Source organism: Natrix helvetica, assembly GCF_964273705.1.
Source record: "Natrix helvetica genome assembly, chromosome: 2".
Classification (NCBI taxonomy): domain Eukaryota; kingdom Metazoa; phylum Chordata; class Lepidosauria; order Squamata; family Natricidae; genus Natrix; species Natrix helvetica.
Genome location: NC_138552.1, coordinates 166,584,905 through 166,605,925, shown reverse-complemented (window position 1 = coordinate 166,605,925; position 21,021 = coordinate 166,584,905). Strand labels below are relative to the sequence as shown.

Sequence of the window (21,021 nt, the reverse complement as noted above, 5' to 3'; positions counted from 1 at the left end):
AGTTCCAAAAGAAAGTAATTTGAACCAATGACTAATAATTTAAATCACTAGGTAAAGTGCCTGTCACTAGCCATGTATAAAGAGTAGTGTTTCAAGTGGTTAGCATTCAACAGTTCAAAAATATCCACAAATTCATTTATTGGCTGCTAACACTACCTGGACAGAGGGCAGTGTTATTGCAAACCCTTGATTCTCTTAAAGGGCCGCTGCAGTGTGTCCCGTAAGGTGATACACAAGTTCTGGTTCGCACCTGCGACCCTTGACCACAAGTAACTGAACATGTACTCCACTGGGCCCACTCTTCAGCACCAGATTCACCTGTATTCAAGACAATAAGCAAACATGAGTACAATCATGAGTACACAGCCAGAGCTATACTTTAAAAAAAAAAAAAGCAAATAATAGTTAAGAAACAATTTTTTTAAAAAAAGGATAACATATTTTTAAAATAAAAGCTCACCTAAATTAAGCGTTTTTGGAACAAAATATGCAATGAGTTAGAAAGAAAGTATATTTCCAAGGTAAAAAGAAAACCAGGGGACAAGTGGCATTAAGGAACAAGCAAACCTAATCTTGTGTTTTAATTTATTTGTATAATATTTGTAGTGTTTACTAAATTGTACCAAAACAAAATGCAAGGGGAATCTTAGAGTTGTTTATCTCTTTGTCAAAAAAACTGAGTGAGGCCATTTCTTCAAAAAAAATGTGGGATGGGAAGGTATGACTTTTATTGCCATTTTGTGAGTGACAGCAGGAACAGTTGTTTTAGTTTCTTGGGATGGGAAAGAATAACTTTCTCTCCCCGTTAGGACTAATATTAGCGAAATAATGACTGCCTACCGTTTTGTATCAACCAATTGCCAAAGGCTTAGCATCATTCTGACACGGTCAGGCACATCTTGGAGAAATTTCCAAGAATAGTCTGCAGAGCAGTTTTCCCCAATGGGGAGTGAGGGGAAAAAAAGGGTGGGGGGGAATCTATTTTCCCCATAAAAACTTGCTTACATAGAAATCTTATTTATATAGCTTTCCATCTCACAAACAAGTAACTCTAGGTGGCATAGAATAAAGTTGAGAAATGTTGGCTTACGCATGAATGACTAAATGTGTCTGCCATGTACAAGCGTAAAACTATTAGCTACAAAAGAATGACTAAATTATAACTGTTCCTTCAGTGTGAAGGTGCAGTGTTAGCAGAAATAGATTTTTCTTAAATTTAAAGTATTCAATATGTGCTTTGCTTTCAGATATAGTTACTTTTTTCTATTAAAAAGTCCCTAGTCCAAACTTTATAATGCAGGAAAGGCAAGGCTATTGAGTTTTAACAGAAAAAAAAGGCCAAGATGTTACAAGTGTGCTTCTGTGCTTCAGATTCATTTCTGAAAAGGTCCTTTAGTTCGCACGAGGATGGAACTCCAGTACCTACCATAGCAGTTATATCATTTCTGGGGTTCATGTGGCAGCAATGTGATTCCAGGGCTGCATTAAAGAGTGGTAGGCGGATAAAGCACTTTTTCCTGAACTGTTTCTGAAGCCGTGCACATCCATTGCTCCTTTCCTCTATTATGCTTCTGAATCCTACCCAGTTTCAAATAAATACAAACTACTCTATTCTTGTGCCCTAAAAAATACCATGCAACACTTTTTTTTAGACCAAGGGTTAAGGTCTAAGTCTTTGAATGGCATGTAATGAGCCACATTCCAAAAAGTGGGTGGGGCAAAGCAAAGGAATAGATATATTCAGAACAAAACTTAATATGATTAAATATAAATCCAACTTAAATTAAATGCAATCAGTATGTTAATGTTCCATAAACTGAACATTGTCTTCTTTTGTCACCTTAAAAATAAAACTCAGTAATTATATTTGAAGGGGGTCCTTGCTTTGCAAGATAATTGCAAAGATACAGATAGTCACTGCTCTTATCAAGTTTCTGTCTTTCCACAAAATCAAAAAAATAATGTAAAGAATGTCTTTCTTTTATGCTTTTACAGAAGAAGACATTCATTTCACCCATATTATGCTAAAATCAACTTCAGCCTAAAATCTAGCAACCCTATTCATTTCATTAAGAACTGGAACTGGAGTGAGAATAATGTTGTGTTTGTTTATTTTCTGGTTTTGACTTGTTATATGACATTTTATAAGATTATGCTTAGTCTACTTCTTAACTTTTCAAACAGTAAATAGCCTAGTTCTTAATTTTTCAAACAGGAAATAATGTTGAAACAATTGAAGAGTTGCTAGGGTTTTCCCAAGCAAGAAACATATAGTATTTTTCTTTCTCTTTGCCTTTCCTCTGCCTTCCTTCCTTCCTTCCTTCCTTCCTTCCTTCCTTCCTTCCTTCCTTCCTTCCTGCCTGCCTGCCTGCCTGCCTGCCTGCCTGCCTGCCTGCCTGCCTGCCTCGTCATCATGTACAGGAATGAATGTTTTCCATTCCTATCAAGTGAGACATGTAAAATAGGATTATGTAGTTAAAACATTGAGATGGGAACAAACTTTACACTATTCATGGCATGATATACTCTGAAATATATTAACCAACATTCTCATAAGACATCTTTAGGTTCAACATGTCTATCTGCACAGAAATCCCAGTGCTAATATGTTAATATTTTAAAAAGTTTCACATCTAGGGAATGAGACTTTTCCAAAATATAACATGACTCAAGGATTTTCACTTACTGCATTGGTTGTGACAGGTGATGATGAGTAGATTGACTGACAAAATGAAACTAGAAGAAATCAGTCATTATCATAGATATGGCTATAGGTTAAAAAGCAGGGTGATGGAAAAGGCATCTCAAATATGAAATGTCTATGGAGATTCTCAGTCACCCAGGTCATGGTTGTCCCAAAGGTGCTTTTTCAAGAGGCAACTGGACTTTCTTTTTTTTCTTTGAAGACATTTTTCTTGAAGATGATCCAAGAAGCTTCTTCAGCTTCAGAAGTGAAACGTTTTCAAACACTTCAAGAAACTCCAGTTGCCTCTTGAAAAAGCACCTTTCAGTCAAATATGGAATGGAATTTTAAATGTTTGCACTCATTCATTCCTATCTCATTGTCTGCTTCAGGCATCTAAGTAAGTGACAACAACCTTCAAGGGTGTCAGAAAGAGATATGTGCTCCTCTATGTTCAGAGCAGGGAAGGAGGGCACTATGACTGTGTAATGTAATGAAATATGATGTACTGAGGGAAAGGTAGGAAGCCTGCTCATCTGCTTCACAAAGATTACGAACTATTAACAAAACAATGATCAAAGTGTTAAAGATTTTTCTTGTTCAAGAGTAGTGGAACGAGTTAACCATGTTAACAAGGGCAAAAAATCATTTAAGGTGGGGTAAATGCTGAAGATGTTAGGCTTTAAACAGTATGTCACCAATGGTTGTGAGATCATATTGAATAATATAATCTGAGATGCAGAAGCCTGATTGGAAAGGAAAATTTGGATAATTGAGGGTATCTCCCTATTTTGGAGTTTTCCCCATCCTAGTCTGATCTTGGTCCCATAGCTTAACGATTCAATGGAATCCCTATTTGTGGTTTTGTGTACTTGGATAAAATCTGGTAGGAGAGGATAGCACAGGAAGTTCATATCTACCAGTTACATTTGTATCTTAAAGCAGGAAGCAATCTGTTGGTTTGTTATTGAACAATTCTAGAATTCATTAGTTTGTGGAGTAGGTTTTTGTCTATGGCAAGTCAGAGGGGAACAAGCATATGACTGCACAATTCATGTCTCAGGAGACAACTATCCACCTTGCGTACACCCCATTACTGAGCTTTGTGTACTCCTCTGCATTAATTGGGCCTTACTGTCAACTGGGATTTAGCTTTCACTCATGACTTTGGTAATGGGACTGAAGACTAAGAGATGGTCCTCTTCTTTGTGTCTAATTAAACGTTATGTTAGAAGTACTTTCTTGACTGCACTAAGCCTATATAACTAACACATGCAGAAATGGCAACTGTGGAATACATACATTTTTTTTTTATAATACACGCCAGAATTCTAGAAGCATATGCTGCCATCAGTCGTGCCTGAGTAAGTCCCACAGATTTTACTGAATGTACTCAACCCTTTTTAAAAAGAGGTATATGTAGCCCATAAACCACCAAATTAATCATATCTTTCTCCCAAGGGATTGAATAGATAGTGGATATTTAGGAGGGCCCTGTAGAATCAGACCATCATACAATGATTTGCATTAAAACATCAGAAGGTTTAATTTTTGCTTACATTGAGCATTAATTTATTTTGTCTGGAGCAGATTCCTAAGGTCTTGCTACCATCCTAAACACTAAGAATGATCTGAACTATAAACAAATGCAAAAGTACATTTACAAAGTAGCCAAAGTAAAATGCATTGACTAAAATGGCCCACAAATCTATATCACACTTACCTGGATGATAATTTTAAATTCTTAATACCTAAAGAGAGGATAATATGGAGGAAAGCATAACTCATGGTTGGAGAATATATACAGTCATGTTGCAGACATGTGCTGTTAGGGCCAATGCACACTTATGGACTTTTTTTTTTTGAAACAAGGTGATCAAATTCTTCTTCCAACAAACTCTAGCACCTTCATTTAATATATTCCCCACCTACACTCTCCCTCTCTTCATTGAAACTACTAATATGGCTACTTCATTATGAACCCACATCAGTCCATATCAATTCAGGAAAAGGGTCTTTTCTTGTTTTGAAGGGTGCACATTTGTTTGAGCATAAAAATCCTACAGCTTCTGCCTCTACGAAGGCTTCTCAGTTGCCTTCAGTGGAAAAGGCAGGACACATATGGGAAAAACTGATCTTCCATTCTCCACTGAAGTGTAGCTGCCTGAAAGCAGAAAAATTGTGCATTCACTAGAAAAAAGCACAAAATGTATTCTGAATGGAGGTGTTTCAATGTCAGCAGTGCAGAGTTATCATAACCAGACACATGAATGCAGCATAAAACCAAGGTTTTTTTTCCCTTAAAATATCTCTTACATCAAAATTCATCTTTTCCCTCATTTTTAATTAATTTTTCTTTAAAACAAAGAAATGAGTTTATAGATATCACAGCAAATCCATTCTGAAAATTTTAACTGCTACGCATAAATAACTATACGATATGACAAATAATCAGAGTTTATCACCTAGGCTTTAAAAAAAAATGCATAAAGGAAAATAAACAAGGAATCATTTCAAATCACAGAAACAAATGAATGCCATTTCTAATTCCACTTATCAATCTTATTAATTTCCGAGCAAGTACAGATAAATGTAAGATGCATGTTAGAAGAGTCTAATAATGCTACTGAAGGCAATACAACATTAATTTTATCACAAGAAAAGAAAAGGTTCACAGTGAATCACATATGCAATGATCAGTACTGAAAGAAAATCAGAATGGAAAAAGGAAGAGATGGACTAGATATTAGTAAATGTGTTGAAAAACAGAGCATAATATTTGGCAAAAAGAATTAACCTACAATATGCACTCTACAAGTGGTTGTGTGCTCTATGTTAGACAAGTGGCTTTTGTTTGAAAAGGCTGATATAAGATACTTGATTATCAAATCAGGATTTTTGAAAATGCTTTGGGGAGTGGATTTAAATATTCATTTTCTTTGAATCATAAGAACATTTACTCAGAAGGATGGATGCATTTATAGTGTTGTTCTCTATGGATCTCTGTAAGTGTTGAAGTATGCGCTTGAGCATTATTTCATCTACAGGCCACTATAGCAGACAATCGCACCATTTTATAGTAATTCTGTGAAAATGCAAATCAGACTGAGAAATCTTGGGTCATAAGAAGTTGGCGTTATATGGCTGCTTGAACGTCCAGAAAGGCCAAGTCCTGTTGTGATTGCAAAAGAGAGATGTGATTAATGTTCTTTTTTTTAAAAAAAAACAAGACAGTACATTTTCAGCGATGAATGGAGCCTCAGTTGGATCAAAGCTAAACACTTTGAATATAATTGTATACTGTATAAGGTTTTTAACTATAATAAAAACAATGGGAGTTAAATTGAATTGGACTGGATCATAACAATATCTTCCAACTCAGATTATCAACTTTTCATGTCTCAAATTATACTTCAGAGAACCCTGTTTTCTATTTTATGAGATTAAGAGATTATCAAAAATTATTTATATCAGAAGTTTATTTGATAGAATCATAACTGTCTACACACTGAGCCTCTACAGCACAGAAAACATTTCACACTGAAATGTATGGTAGGACACATGGCAGAATATTGCGCAAATAGGTGTAGAGGGCAGATCACATGATTCTTTCAGAATATCAATATGGAGAATGTTAGATTGGGGCGTGAATGGCCATTTTATGTTCTGAGGGCGTTTTGGAATCTGCCGCTCAAAAATGGCTGCTTGAAGCCGCGCTGAGCTCCGGGCTGGATGTACTTGCTGGATTGCTATGCTCTTTTCGATTCGCCTAGTTGCCTTCCAATCCCATCCTCATCGCCAGTGTTAGATCGGGTAATGGATAGGGACACACAGGCTTAACGGTAACAACAGCCCTTTATTAAGTACAACAAGTGAGAACAATCCAGCGAAGGTTGAGTTTGACAGCAGTCCTTTTATAGGGAGCTGTCAGACCCTTCGACCAATAGGATTAAACCTCTGTTCCCGCTGGAACAGAGGGCCTTGGTGGAAACCAAGTATCTAACAGAGAACAACATCAGAATATCAATATGGAGAAAATTTACCTTACCAGCCATGTGTTTGCTGTTGCTTTATTTGTGTTCACTGCACAAAACTCAACCATACTGGAGAAGTAACTGTATGTAGAAGAAGCTCTATATTGGACAGATTATGGTGTTAATTTTATGCTTGATGTTTGTATTATACTTTGAGTGACTTGATGTATTGTATGTATTGGACCATAAAATATGTCTGCATTTAGGAAAATCAAATGGCTGGATGAAATGAGAACTGCCTTGTATTAGATTTCATAACTGTCCATCTAATTTAATGATTGATAAGGAGTAGCTTCTCAGGAGGGTAAAAAATTTCCAGCACTGTTTGGAAATGCTGAGGGTTAAACTGGATATACCGCTGCTTGTGAAGAGAGTGCTTTGTCACTGAGCACAGCTTGTAATTTTTAATAATACCTAATTTCCTAATATGAATTTATAGTCACTGTGCTTAAGAAATGCGGTATTCATTCTTGTTGAATTGTTAATCATAGGAAAAGGCAGGCTATTTTCACATTTTTCTCTATGTTCCATTAGTAAAAATGGGGTTGATTTCTAAGTAGATATGGGAACACCATAATACAAAATCTAAATTGAGACACTTACTTGTGTTATTTATTAAACGTAATTTGTCACCCAGTTATCTGAACCTGAAGCTGTGAAACCTCTGCCATTCACTCTACATGTTTAGATTTTCTTTTTTTAAACACACACATACACACACTAAGTTACATACTTTTTTTCTGAATGTGTGATTAACTATGGGTTGTTGTTTTTTTTGTAAAATTAATACAACTTTCATATTAAAATAAATATGTTTTAAAAGCTTCATATTGATCGCATGTGTATTGGACACTTGTCTAAGTCTTAGATCTTTTATTTATGAGTTTTAACTGGTGGTTAAAAAAAAAGAATAAATGGCTTTTTAAAAGTATCAGCTTAGAAAACTGACAAATATGCAGCAAAAGATTATGGAGACATGCAGTGGCATTGCTAAAATTAAACACAGTAAGGAGATAAAAGGTAATTAATGTATTACCAGTTTGTGCCATAAATTTAGCAGCATCAGCTTGTTCCTGAGGGACCCTTTTTTCATGAACAGATCGAGGTCGCTGACTTTTAATTGTATGATCTCCCATCATTCCAAATTCTAAAGACAGAATAAAGGTTTATGAAAGCTTGTGCGTAGACATTTCTCAAAAGGTCACATACTATCTCATGCAGTTGTTTGACAAAAACACCTGAAGAGGGCATTAGTAGAACATCAGTTTACAAGGCCTATTTTTGCTTTGTTTTATATTGTGTTAAATGCCTCAACCTGTGTTTGGAAAGAGGTTTTAATCTAAAACTTGTTTAAAGTTATTTAAATATTTCAGAATTGTGATACATTAGAAAAAAACAGCCGTAGTACAAAATCAGTTATTTAGGCTACATACATTATATTAAGAAATAATATTTAAATCAGTGCAAACCACACCAGACAACTACCACCAACACATTTAGTGGTGTCATTCTGCAATAAAACGGTGCTTCTTGCTGAGATCAATGGCTTTTCCTGCTTAAGCCATCCAACCAGTGGGATGGCAAAGAAACTTTCATGAAAACAGTACAAACGTATTGTAATGACGGGGCCAAAATGCCTTGTGTAATCTGGATGCAACAGCAGCTGTGTTTTACTTTCATTGCTTCAGAAAACTCTCTGCTACAAAATACATGGAAGTCCCTGGGCTTTTTCCTCCCTGCTGTTCATTCTAAAGCATAATCACTCTTTGATTTTAATAGGGCGGGTGGGGGCTATCTTAAAAAGTCCTGCATGGAAATCGTGAGATGCTATTTAAAACACAAGACAGCACTGCTAATTTTTCTCAGTGCCTTTGGCAAACCACTTAATCTCCAGCAGTTTAAACCTATTTTTTTTATTGCTCATAACTATGTGCCCCAACACGTTTAAAGTGCAGCATCACAACATATGGCATTATTTTAGAAATAGAAACAACTGTTTTGGCAGAATTAGCATCAGTGTGACAGGCTCTATTGTTCATTGCCACAAGTAGCATGCACAGATTTCATAACCCAGAAACAGGCAGGCCTACAGCAGTAATTGAGCTAAATCAAATTTCCTTGTTCTTATCTCTTAATCTTCTTTTATGAACCAGATAACCAGGAGTCTTGATGGTGCAGTGGTTAGAATGCAGTATTGCAGGCTGACAGTGCCCACTGCCAGCAGTTTGATTCTGATCGGCTCGAGTTTTGACTCAACCTTCCATCTTTTCGAGGTCGGTAAAATGAGAACCCAGACTGTTGGGGGCAATATGCTGACTCAGTAAACTGCTTAGAGATGGCTTTAAAGCACTATGGAGCAGTATATAAGTGGTATTGCTATTTATATAGAGTGAGCAAGGAATCAAGCTAGAAACCAGAAGACCATGAGTTCTACTTTAGCTTTAGGAATGAATGATCAGATGAGTGACCTTAGGCCAGTTCCTCTCTCTTAGTCCTAGGCAAACCACTTCCAAAATCTTTCCAAGAAAACTGCAGAGACTTGTCAAGACAATAGCTAAGTCAAATATTGACTTGAAGGCACAATCCTGCCCCCATCATATATTTATAATTGCTTTCATGCTAAAGTCTAGGAGTATGAGAGGATACACATCTAGACACAAAGAAACATACACAGGGAGATCCATTTGAATGTATATTAAATTTGCAAAATTTAGTAAGAATAAACTGTGATGATAGCAGCAACTGTATCGTCATTGCATCTACTGCACATAGCACTCTCATTTTAAGATACCTATTCTCGTGAAAACTAGAATGCCTTCTGTTAGTAAGAGGTCAGCTATGAACTTCATGTTGCCTGGGAATTTTCTTCTCTCCTTACATAGGTAGTCCTCAACTTCTGATCCCAATTGGAACTGGATCGCTAAGCAAAGTGGTCACTAAATGTATTGCACCCAAGCTTATGACCTTTTAGCCATAGACATTTAAGCCAGTCATGCAGTTGTTAAGCAAATCTGACTTCCCCATTGACTTTGTTTGTAGGAAGACTTCTGGGAACATTGTAATTGGAAATCACATGACACTGGGAAGATGCAGCCAGTGTAAATGCAAGCACCCAAATTTTGATTACACAATCTTGGGGAAATAGCTGTGTGTGCAAAGAACGGTTATAACTCACTCTTTTCTGCGCTGTTGCCATTTTGAATGGTTTTGTCAACTATTAGGATAATTTCTTAAACTTGTTTAATTGTTCAATTTCATTCTTTAAAATAGAATGATAATAAAAACAAATCTTTTTTTTTGCATTGCAGAGAGAGCATATTTGAAGAAATATAACATACATTTAGTCACAGCCTGATTTATTTTAGAAGCAATGATTATGTAAAAATGTATTATTTAAAAGATGTTTGATATTTGAGTAACTATTGTGAAAACGGAGTCAAAAATGACTCATTTCAATTATCTGTGTCCAAACCCACGAATGATAATATGCCAAGGGCTAGTACTACTCTGCAATTGGTTTCAAGTTCTGGTAGTCAATCAACCCCATCTCCAACTCCAAAATATGGTGACCTCCTGCTCCTCATCTCCATTGTTGTTACTGTTGTTTCTTGCTTTCTGACAGCTCCTCTGGACACAGCGAATGAGCAGTCAGTAGTTATTTTTCCATCCAGCGGAAGCAGAAGCAGAAAAGGAACAGGCCATACCTCTAACCCTATTGGTTCTTTCTGAAGTAACAAAAAACAACAACAACAACCAAGCAATTGATGAGAGTCTATGATAATAATTTTCTTTTTGCCAACACTGAATCCTTTCTAATCTGGACCCTTACAGGAAAAGAAGCAGAAATCCCAAACTCCACCTTCAAGACTCTTGAAATCCTGAGATAGGAGTAAAGGTCTTTTCTGATTGCCTGAACACCCATCTAGTTCTTGACTTGTCTTTCCTGTTTCTCTTGGTAGAAGTGGAAATAGCAAGGCAGTGCTTTGCTAGCTTATCTAAGACCATTTGAGAGGCACAAGCAAGTCAATGTTTTTCCAGGAAAGACAGACTTTTTAATTACTGTTTAAATTTCAAGTTCTGAGGAGGGAACAATAACTTTCTTGAGGTTCCATGTGCCAATGAACCAGCTGTCACAACTCCAAGCCTTTCAAAAATTGGACAATTTACAGAAATATATGCGGGCTTAAGGCAAAAGAGTACATGCTTAATGGAAAGAAAGCAAATGTTCAGTTGATCAGAGAGCAACTAGAATGATTGGGTGGGAGTGGACATTTCTTGAATTTCACCTGTATTCACTGAGCAACAGCAATATTTTCAGAGCGAATGTTTGCAACAATGAAATGGCTTTTCTGTAGGAAGAGCTTAGAGAGGCCTTGAGGAAAACACTATGTGGAATCATTCCTGATGACAATAGGCCTTTTTTTAACAGCACAATCTTTTGATAGGGTGTCACAAAATTATGTCTGTAGATATCAGACCTATCTGCAAATCATCTGACATGTTGCTGTCGGCACATGGTGCTTTCCTTTTATTGTTAAATGTCATTTCACCCTAAAGGAATCTGACCGTCTTTTGGACCCGTATCCTTTCTTCCGCAGTTTCCTAATTCATTTCTGTCATGCAATGTGAAAGTGCATAAAATTGCTAGAATCATTTGCAGCTTCTTCTCATTTCCCAACATTTCATCTCAAGTGTTTTCTCATCTCTGTATTTTGCTGGTAGAATTTTGTTTCCATCACTAGATGGCAGGAGACGCCTTAACTTGAACTGCAAATGAGCTGCAGTAAAATCAGAATCTAGCTATTCCTTCCTCCCCCCCCCGCCCCCAACCCGTCTTTCTCTATCTCTCCTTCTCTCCCTGTTCCAGAAAATCAAATCCAAAAATTAGCGGCAGAATATTCTCTTGAGGGACAGCTTGAGTGAAAACAGAATCCTAAGATTAAAGACCTAACAAAGGATGAGGAAACTATGACAATTCTGAGGAGTTTTCTGCCATCCAGAAAATGGCTTGCTAAATTAACTGGCCTGACGTGACTGAAGTGTCGGAACAGATCACAAATGTACTCATTCCTAGTTCTGATGTGCCAGATTTAGAAGCATAATACTGAAGTCTTCATAGCATGAAGGCAAAGATCTAAATAAAAAAACCCCAACAACAATCAGACATTACCAATAAACATTTCATGCCAACCTAGACATTGGAGAATGATTTGGGGGGGGGGGGGGAATTTAGATAGAGATAGATAGATAGATAGATAGATAGATAGATAGATAGATAGATAGATAGATATACTCGTAGATTTTCATAGGTACAGGTATGCAAGTCTTGGCGTATTCTTTTCCCATGAAAGATTGAGAGTATCTTGGCGATATTTCGACAAGGTCCCACTCGCCATCTTCAGGCTGGTGCCTTCGGCTTCGTGCTTGTGCGATCAAAGCGTGATCGAAGCTGCCATATTTCTATAAATATTGGTGGGGGTGTGTGGAGTGCTGGCTTTGTTGCTGTAAGCGGGTTGGTTGTTACATCTTGATTAATTGATGGAGTTGATGTATGCAAATTAGTCGGCTGTTTCGTAACATCCTGTGTGGCTGAGGTTCTAGCTGTGTGCCCATTAGTCTTTTGTGTTATAACAACCTGGATAATGGGCTGTGTGATGACCTCCTGAGCTCTATTGTAGTGATATCCTGAGTCCTGTGCTGCAACATCATGGGAGGTTGGCTGCATTGTAACATCCTGAGCCTTTGCGTTGTAACCTCCTGAGTTCTGTGATGTAATGTCCTGAGCAGATGGCTGTGATGTAACATCCTGGGCTTTGGTTTGGCTCCGAGTTTGAGGTCTGGCCATGTGTTCATGGTGTGTGTCAGTTTGCTTTGTGTGTGGGTCGGAGGGGGGTGTAGCAGTTGGTAATGCCATCGTGGTTTGGCTTCTGGATGGTGGTTGCAATTCATCTATGGGATGGGTTTGGGTTTGAGTCTGGTGAGGGTGATTGGTGGTTGCGTCCTGTGTTGTTCTGGGTCTGGTGTCGTTTTTTGTGGCTGGGACTCATTTGTTGACTAGGGCTAGTTTCCAGTCTGGTAGGTGGGAGGTATTGTCATGTTTATTCATGTTGTGGGGGTGTTTCTGATGGCCTCCATACTTATTCTCTTGTTGAAGTGTTCAGTTTTGGAGATTAATTTGGTTCCTTCAAAATCAATTTCATGTCCTGTAGCTTTAAGGTGCTGGAAAAGGGAGGAAGATTTTTCTTCTTTTCTGACAGCGTTCGTGTGTTCTGCGATGTGTGCATTTATTCTCCTATTAGTTTGTCCAATGTATGTGGTTGGGCAGATTTTGCATGGTATTTCATAGACTTCTTGGTTTTCTAGCTGGATTTTGTCTTTGGGGTTTCTTAAGATGTTGGCTATATTTTGGTCAGTGTCAAAGGCTGTCTTGATATTGTGTTTCTGGAGAATTTTGCTGATTTTATCTGTGGTGCCTTTGATGTAAGGGAGGAGGGCAATGTCATTGTCCTGTTCTGTGTCTCGGTTCTTTGCTCGCACAAGCACCAAGCCAAAGGCACCAGCCTAAAGATGGCGAGTCGAGTGGGATCTCGTCGAAACATCGCCAAGATATTCTCAATCTTACACGGGAAAAGACCTGAATATGTCAAGACCTGTATGTATGTATGTATGTATGTATGTATGTATGTATGTATGTATGTATGTATGTATGACATACTATAGGTGTATGTCAATGACAAAAAGTATGATTGAAGAGCCAGGAGGCCCCTGGTTCAAATCTCATAACTGTCACAATCTCAGGAAAATGGCTGAGATGAATCTGTTTCTTGTGTTCCCCCCTCTCTCCTTTCCACTATCAGGTTATCAGAATAATACTGACTTGGCAAAGTTGTTGTCATTATTGTTGAACTGATACATAGCTATGATTTAAATACTAGACAGCTATACATAAATAAATGTGCCCAGTATGACTACAAATATGGCTACAATTCCTCTGCTTCACAGCATAATAAATTCAGCTGGAAGTATGAAAAATTTCCTCTTAATTTACAGGACAGAAAAATTGTGCATCTTATTCCTATACATGCAAACCTAAGGCAAGTGTTGGCTGTTTATTTTATGGGAAGATGGGATAAATTTCTTTGAATTATTCAGAATGTGTTGTTAATTTTGGCTGGCTGCCTGATATTAAAGCAAAGGGTTTCCCACCCACCCCTCTTCCTTGTTGGGAGGGATTTTCACAATAGCTGGTGGAAGAAGACTTAAATCTCCCTCCTCCTGCAGTTTAGGGCAATTTCAGTTTAAATTCCTTCCTGCCCCATCTTTCCATGATTAAAGAAACACATTAAAACTAAGCTGATGTGACTAAATATTAACATAGTTTAAGTGTCTTAAACTTAGGTTAATAGGTTAAATCTTTCTCACTTTCCAGTCTATTGCCTACTCTCTTTTTCTCTTTGTGTGTGTGTGTGTGTGTTTGTGTGTGTGTGTGTAGAGAAACAGACAGACAGACACAAACACACAGAGAGAGAGAGAGAGAGAGAAAGAGAGAGAGAGAGAGAAAGAGAGGGGGGAGATGGGGGAGGATGCACTATTCTCGAAAATGGGCAGCTAAGACCTAAAACAAAATTCCTAAAACTGCTTTAATATAATTTAAAAACCAAGAAAGGGCAGAAATTGCACAAGCCAACTAAATCTCACATGATTAGTGACAGGCTATGGTCATTTTCTTAACAGCAGGTTTTTTTTTTTAAAAAAAACACAATTATTATTTTTTGCCTAATTGTGAGTGTCACCAGAAAGGTTCTCCAGTAAAATCACATGCTAGGGCTCACTGTCATAAAAGATTGCCACCAGAAGAACTAAGGCCTTTTAATTAATTCAAGACCTTTAATTTCAATAATCATCACAATTGCTAGATGAGAAAATATAACAGCTTGCAAGTGCAATCATTTGAAATAATCACAGTGGTTACTAACTTTAAAAGAAATAAGTTGTTTGTTGGGTAGATTTACGTCTCTTGTTCTAGCTTTGTTAGTGGTATTGTCTAATGAGATGGTGTAGACCAGGGGTGTCAAACTTGTGTTGTCATGGCAGAGTCACGTGACATGTAGTGATTTTTCTTTTGCCAAACCGGGCGTGGGCGTGGCCAGAGTGTGACACATCCGGCCCGCAGGCCGTGAGTTTGACAGCCCTGGTGTAGACTATCAATGACCAGTAGTATAGAAACAAGGAAAAAGCCCTTATGTCTGATGACAACCTTAGCAACAGCCATGCATGTTCTGCTCATAATCTTACATGTTCTGCTCATAATCTTACATGTTGTCCTTATTTGCCAATTTTGTTAAATATTCCCATGCATGTTCTGCTCATAATCTTACATGTTGTCCTTATTTGCCAATTTTGTTAAATATTCCCATGCATGTTCTGCTCATAATCTTACATGTTGTCCTTATTTGCCAATTTTGTTAAATATTCCCATGCATGTTCTGCTCATAATCTTACATGTTGTCCTTATTTGCCAATTTTGTTAAATATTCCCATGCATGTTCTGCTCATAATCTTACATGTTGTCCTTATTTGCCAATTTTGTTAAATATTCCCAGAGAATTAAAATTTCAACTTCCTGATATTATAAACAGCATGTTGGCTGTTTAATTTTGGAGTTGCGGCCTTAACACGTTTAGAGAGGATCAAATTGGGAGCTGCAGTTCTACATTAGTGTTTTTCATTAAAGGCTGGAGTTCTGGGATTTATAATTCAGAAATATTTGAGGGGCCCCTCATCCTTTATTGAGAATTAAAGGACATAATGAATTTATTGGGGCTTACTTTTGAGTATACAGAATGAGAATTGCATTTAAAATATCCTTAATTCTTGCCTGAAAACAAATGTTTTATGTCATTTCATCTCTTTTTTTTAATCTGAAGTAACCTGGAGCAGCTATTTACATATAACATGTAAATTGCATTCTAGATTTTCCATTTTTGAGTATAATAAATTACATATTCAATCTTACACTGAATGAGTATGTATGTATGTATGTATGTATGTATGTATGTATGTATGTGTGTGTGTTCCAACCCCTGGTATGCCCAAATATGGGAGGGAGCTCACTCCTCCCTCTTTCTGTCCTTCGGCTCATCACAGAAAACCATCCAGGCAGAAACCCATATTTTTATTTTTTATTTTTAATGTTGCCTTTTTATATTTGTGTTGTATTTGTGCTGATAAATAAATAAAGGGAGACTAGTGATAAAGGAGGAGAGCCTGTGGTGTAGTGGATAACAAATCTGCCTAATATGTAACACATCCCAGGTTCAAATCCCAGTAAGGGTATGGCTAGCTGATGAGAGCTAAATAGCTTGAAATGGATCCATTCTAGTCTCCCTTTATTTATTTATCAGCACAAATACAACACAAATATAAAAAGGCAACATTAAAAATAAAAATAAAAATATGGGATTCTGCCTGGATGGTTTTCTCTGATGAGCCGAAGGACAGAAAGAGGGAGGAGTGAGCTCCCTCCCATATTTCGGCATACCAAGGGTTGTAACACAAATACATACCTATTTCCCTGGCTTAGCTGATAAAGGAGGAGAGCCTATGGTGTAGTGGCTAACAAATCTGCCTAATATGTAACACATCCCAGGTTCAAATCCCAGTAAGGGAATGGATGTTTCAATTCATCTTCCTAGTTTATAGTACTTGGGAATGTAGAAGAAATGAGAAGACATTCAGCAATAAGCTGGGGTACCTCAATTACAGTAGAAACTGTTACACCGATGGAAGACTAGAAAAACCAGGTTAGGGGATCTACCTACACGGTGACTAGGATTGGATACTGACTTGATCTCACATAATCAACAACAAACAACCTACTACAGAAACGTCTGACCTCTAGACTGTCAAGAAAAATGAAATATAATGAAATTAAACAAAAATGTGTGATATTCACAGCATTAGAATATTAATATTTACAATAAATAATATGCTAACCATTGCAGATACAACTAGATTGCATCTGGTGTATTGTTAGCTAAATGGAACAGAAGCAATTGTTTCAAGGGATTTCTACTTCATTTTACTTCCAGCAAGCTCTACACTGTCCAGGCAGTCAGCAGAACTGAATTAATACCCTAGTTGTTTAGTCATTGGTTAAGAAATAATTTAGAAAACATGGACATTAGGGAAATAATCAAGTCTAAAAAGTACATAAAATGAACTTAGTGTATTTTGTGCCAGTGACTATAGAACAAGATGAAGCACTCTAATTATAGTAGCAACTTAAATCTAAAGCACCCTAGAATAAAATGGTGCTTAGAGTTTCCTGACTCTTAAAAAAAATATTTCTTTACAGACCTTGCACTGTAATCCTAATGTATTCTTCTCAATTTTTTTTGTTAAATAGAGTACATCCAAATATATAAAGAGGATGACATAAATTATGTATTACTTTCATTAACCATAATAAAAAATATTGTTCCCCCCCCCTCAATATATTAAATTTTGCTGTAGTTGTCTCTGAAACCCCTTATCACCTTACCATCCAACGACTACAATTCTTGCTTGGTTGATTTGAAAAATGGCTATGCCTCACTTCCCAGATTTATTTACTGCAATATAAATTCAATCCAGTTCATTTGCTGATCATCAGTAAGCCTGCTAGCCAAGACTGTCATTATTGCTTTATATATTATTAATGCAAAATACATGCTTCATAGCAACAGCAACTCCATAGCAGAGAGAATAGTTGGCCAGTATTTTGCCTATATAGGCCAGGAAGGATGGCCCAGGGTCAGCCATGTGCTAAGGCGACTTAGCTTAGGGTCTACAGCCAGTGGTGGGATTCAAATAATTTAACAACTGGTTCTCTGCCCTAATATCTAGCTGGGTAAGCGGGGCTTGGTGCTCATGTGAATAGATGGGTGGAGCCAACTCAACATCACTCATGTTGATGGGCGCTTCGCCTTAGCTGTTACAATGTAATAAGGGTTAACCGGACAGGCAGTTTCTGTAACCTGGGCAATGAAGATTAGGCTAGAAAAAACACCAGAATGTTTCCTTCCTGCCTTCCTTACAGGATTAGCCCTGTAAAGCAGAAAAAAAAAAAACCAAAATGAGATTTCATTCAACAACCGGTTCTCTAAATTGCTTAGAAAGTTAACAACTGGTTCTCCTGAATAGATGCGAACTGGCTGAATCCCACCACTGTGGACTACAGCCCACTCTCCCATCTTACCTGAATGAAAAACAGAATGCTAGAAAGCAAAGTTTCCAGCCTCGTTTTCATTTATACAAATGTCTCTGGAATACATATGGAACTTTATAAATAAAGCTTAGTAAATGGTTGCAGTCCAGTATACTTTATCAAGAAATGAATTTGCCTGCTCTGTTTCAAAAAGATAAAGTCAAAATAAGCTGGGTTGAAACACAGTGTATTAAAGTGATCTGCAACTATATTTCAGAATATATTTCCCTGAGAGTATGTTTTATTTCTTTGAACTTACCCAGAGTTACTGAAGAGAACTGGGGAACTATACAATCAGAATGACATCGGAATCAAGTTTATTGTGTTGAAATGGGATTTACTCTTAGGTTAAATGTATTTAGGACTTCAGGGCACAACTGTCAACCTAAATATATTCATAATACATTGCAAATGTATTTCACGAGGTTGGATTCTTACATAACTCCATTTAGAACAGACATATAAGAGGCAACAGAATTTGTCATTACTAATTTAAACTTCATTCCTTTTGGTGATCCTACTCTAAGCATGAACATCTAAAATCCATCTGGTTTTACCTGTAAGGTATTTTTGGACTATTCTCTAGATCAGTGTTTCTTAACTTTTGTTTTGACCCTTCCCTTTTTAACACATCAAAAAACCTCTTGTTTGTTTGAATTATATTTCTCAAAATTATAATATTAAAAACTAAAACTGATAATTTGTAGCATATTTATTTATTGATTCATATAAAAATAGCAATATTAATACAAATAAAATATTTTCCTGGAAAATAAATCTGGTATTTTTTAATAATAAAAATGGTTAAAGAACTATAACAAAGAACAATGAGAACAGTGACATCATCTTAAATCTTTGCAGGTATCTTCCATATTTGGCAAATAATTTTGATTTTATGAACCTTTGAGGGGAATTGGAATTTAGCACATGCTTTTTCTCAATGTTCCTTTTAAAATTAAAATGGTTAACAGAGTATTGAAATATTTGAATCCTCCAGTATAATTTCCCTATATTTTACATTTGTACCAAATAATTTATTTTCAGTTTGGCTAGAAGGTCAAAATTATTTGTTTATGTGGTTCTACTTTACTTAAATACATCCAATCCTAGCTCTTGGCTGTAGAAAATATCCTTAACCTGCATTTCACAGACATTAACTAGAAAGATGCAAATCAAAATACTAAAAAAAGACCAAGAAAATGGTTATAAGAAGGAAAGATTTTAGTTGCTCTGGTAATCAGATGTTTACTATTGTCTAAAAAACATCTGAAAAAAGGATCATTTGAAAATTTGGATTTAAATGTGCCTCTTCCTTGGCACCCTGACAAAATTGGTTGTGGGATACCCAAGTCATATAGTGGTCAGTGACTCACTCACTCACAGGGAAGTTGTTATGAGAATAAAATGAAGGGAGACCTGTGAATAAGGCACCCTAGAATTGGAGAGAAAAGGCAGGATATAACAATATTTATTACAACTATCTAAATAAATAATACAACTGTCTAAATAAATAAGTAGAGTATAATGGTTTTCTCCTTAGTAATCCTTGGTAAGGATTCTTTTTGGCAAGTCCTAGAATATATTGCAAGTCTGCACCGGTTGACAGAAGTTGACTCTTTATTACATCCAGTGACCAGAATTCCACCTAAAGAGGATTAAAATTAAAACATGCAAAATAAAAAGATTAAAAAACAACAACATGGAAGGAAGTTTCCATGACTATTCACAGACATGTATGTACTAATTTAACTAATGTCTCTGCTGCATTTCTTGAGAAGGAAGAGCATTGGATATTTTGATGGAGCTAATTGGAAAGAAAAGATCACTCAAGTATGGAGATGCCCTGGGAGAAGTGAGTCTTCTAGGTATGAATAGAATTACCCTGGAGTTCATCAGTAAGAAGTTACTATGTGAACATATGAATTTAAAGAAGAAATTGGAATGTCATTTACTTTAAAGAAAGTCCCCAGAAACTCAATTGTCCTTATTAATCAGTAGATGTGCTTAGGATTGTAGGGTGCGTTAATTAAAAAGTTCCAAAGAGTTTACTGAATTTGTAGAGCAGAGCAAGAACATTATATCCTGAGTAAGCATTTGTGAGATGTGACTGCAAGGCTGCTAACTTCTAATTAGCATTAAATTGTTTCTTAAATGAAAGTTTGTTTAATATTCATATAAAGATGAAAAAGGAGATAGAATACAAAACTGATTCACAGCTTGGCAAAAGAAGGCATTGTTCATTCGCAGGAGGGATTTTTCTCCTAACCCAAATTAAAATCAGTATGTATATTTTGGAAATTGAAGTTGGCAAGAGAACTAGTAGAAAAAAATAACAGATCCAGAGTTAGCCCTTGATAGCATTTAAAGACAAATTCCTTGTGTGTCCAATCACACTTGGCCAATAAATTCTAGTCTATTCTTCTATTCCATTCCATTCCAAAAAATTATAATAAATAATGCCACATGGGCTAATTAAATTTTCCTGTTAATAAAACTGTTTCCTGCTAAACAAGTTAATTGATTGCACTGTTTCCAAAATTATTGGACCCTTATGGTCTAGATATTGATCTCAAAACCAGCCATTTCTTACTGTTTTTTGATGTATTGAAACTACCTTTGGAATAATTTATTGGCATGGAATACAAAGAAATATATCCAACTTCTTAAGATAGAATCTTATTGTAATATAAATAGTTTAAATAAAGAAGATTAATGTATCTGAAACATCTTGATGCATGTTTTTATTTATTGTGGGAGCTTTTGCCAATATCTGATGTTTACACTATATTTATAAATAGAGGGAGCACCACATCTATATATATATTGTCAACTTGCTTAGCAAAAGCCTTGATTTCATGGAGGTGTGTGGCTGATCTGTTTTGTGCCTAAAAAATTCTGATTAGCTCTTGACACTTGCTGTTTCTCAACAGCCTTTCTCCATCAGAACAAAGAATCAGCAGTTGATACTGGTACCTTCACAACTCTATCTACTGCTGTTTCAAACTGCTAGACTGAATAAATGATTTTTGAATGCTGCTCTAATACCCATCTCTCTG

General features: G+C 36.5%; 1 protein-coding gene across 4 annotated transcripts in view; it reads right to left on the bottom strand.

The window, feature by feature from the left end:
* The window catches only part of ADGRB3 (adhesion G protein-coupled receptor B3), a 514,089-nt gene that overhangs the window by 336,056 nt on the left and 157,012 nt on the right, over positions 1-21,021 (bottom strand). For all 4 annotated transcript variants that reach the window (XR_014174267.1, XM_081940251.1, XM_081940252.1 and 1 more), the window contains exons 3-4: positions 7,754-7,864; positions 157-318 (exon numbers count right to left, since the gene is read on the bottom strand). Coding sequence is in view for 3 of the 4 variants with exons in the window: in XM_081940251.1 (XP_081796377.1) it covers positions 157-318; positions 7,754-7,864 (273 nt within the window). In the remaining variant the exon portion in view is untranslated. The remainder of the gene's footprint in view (positions 1-156; positions 319-7,753; positions 7,865-21,021) is intronic.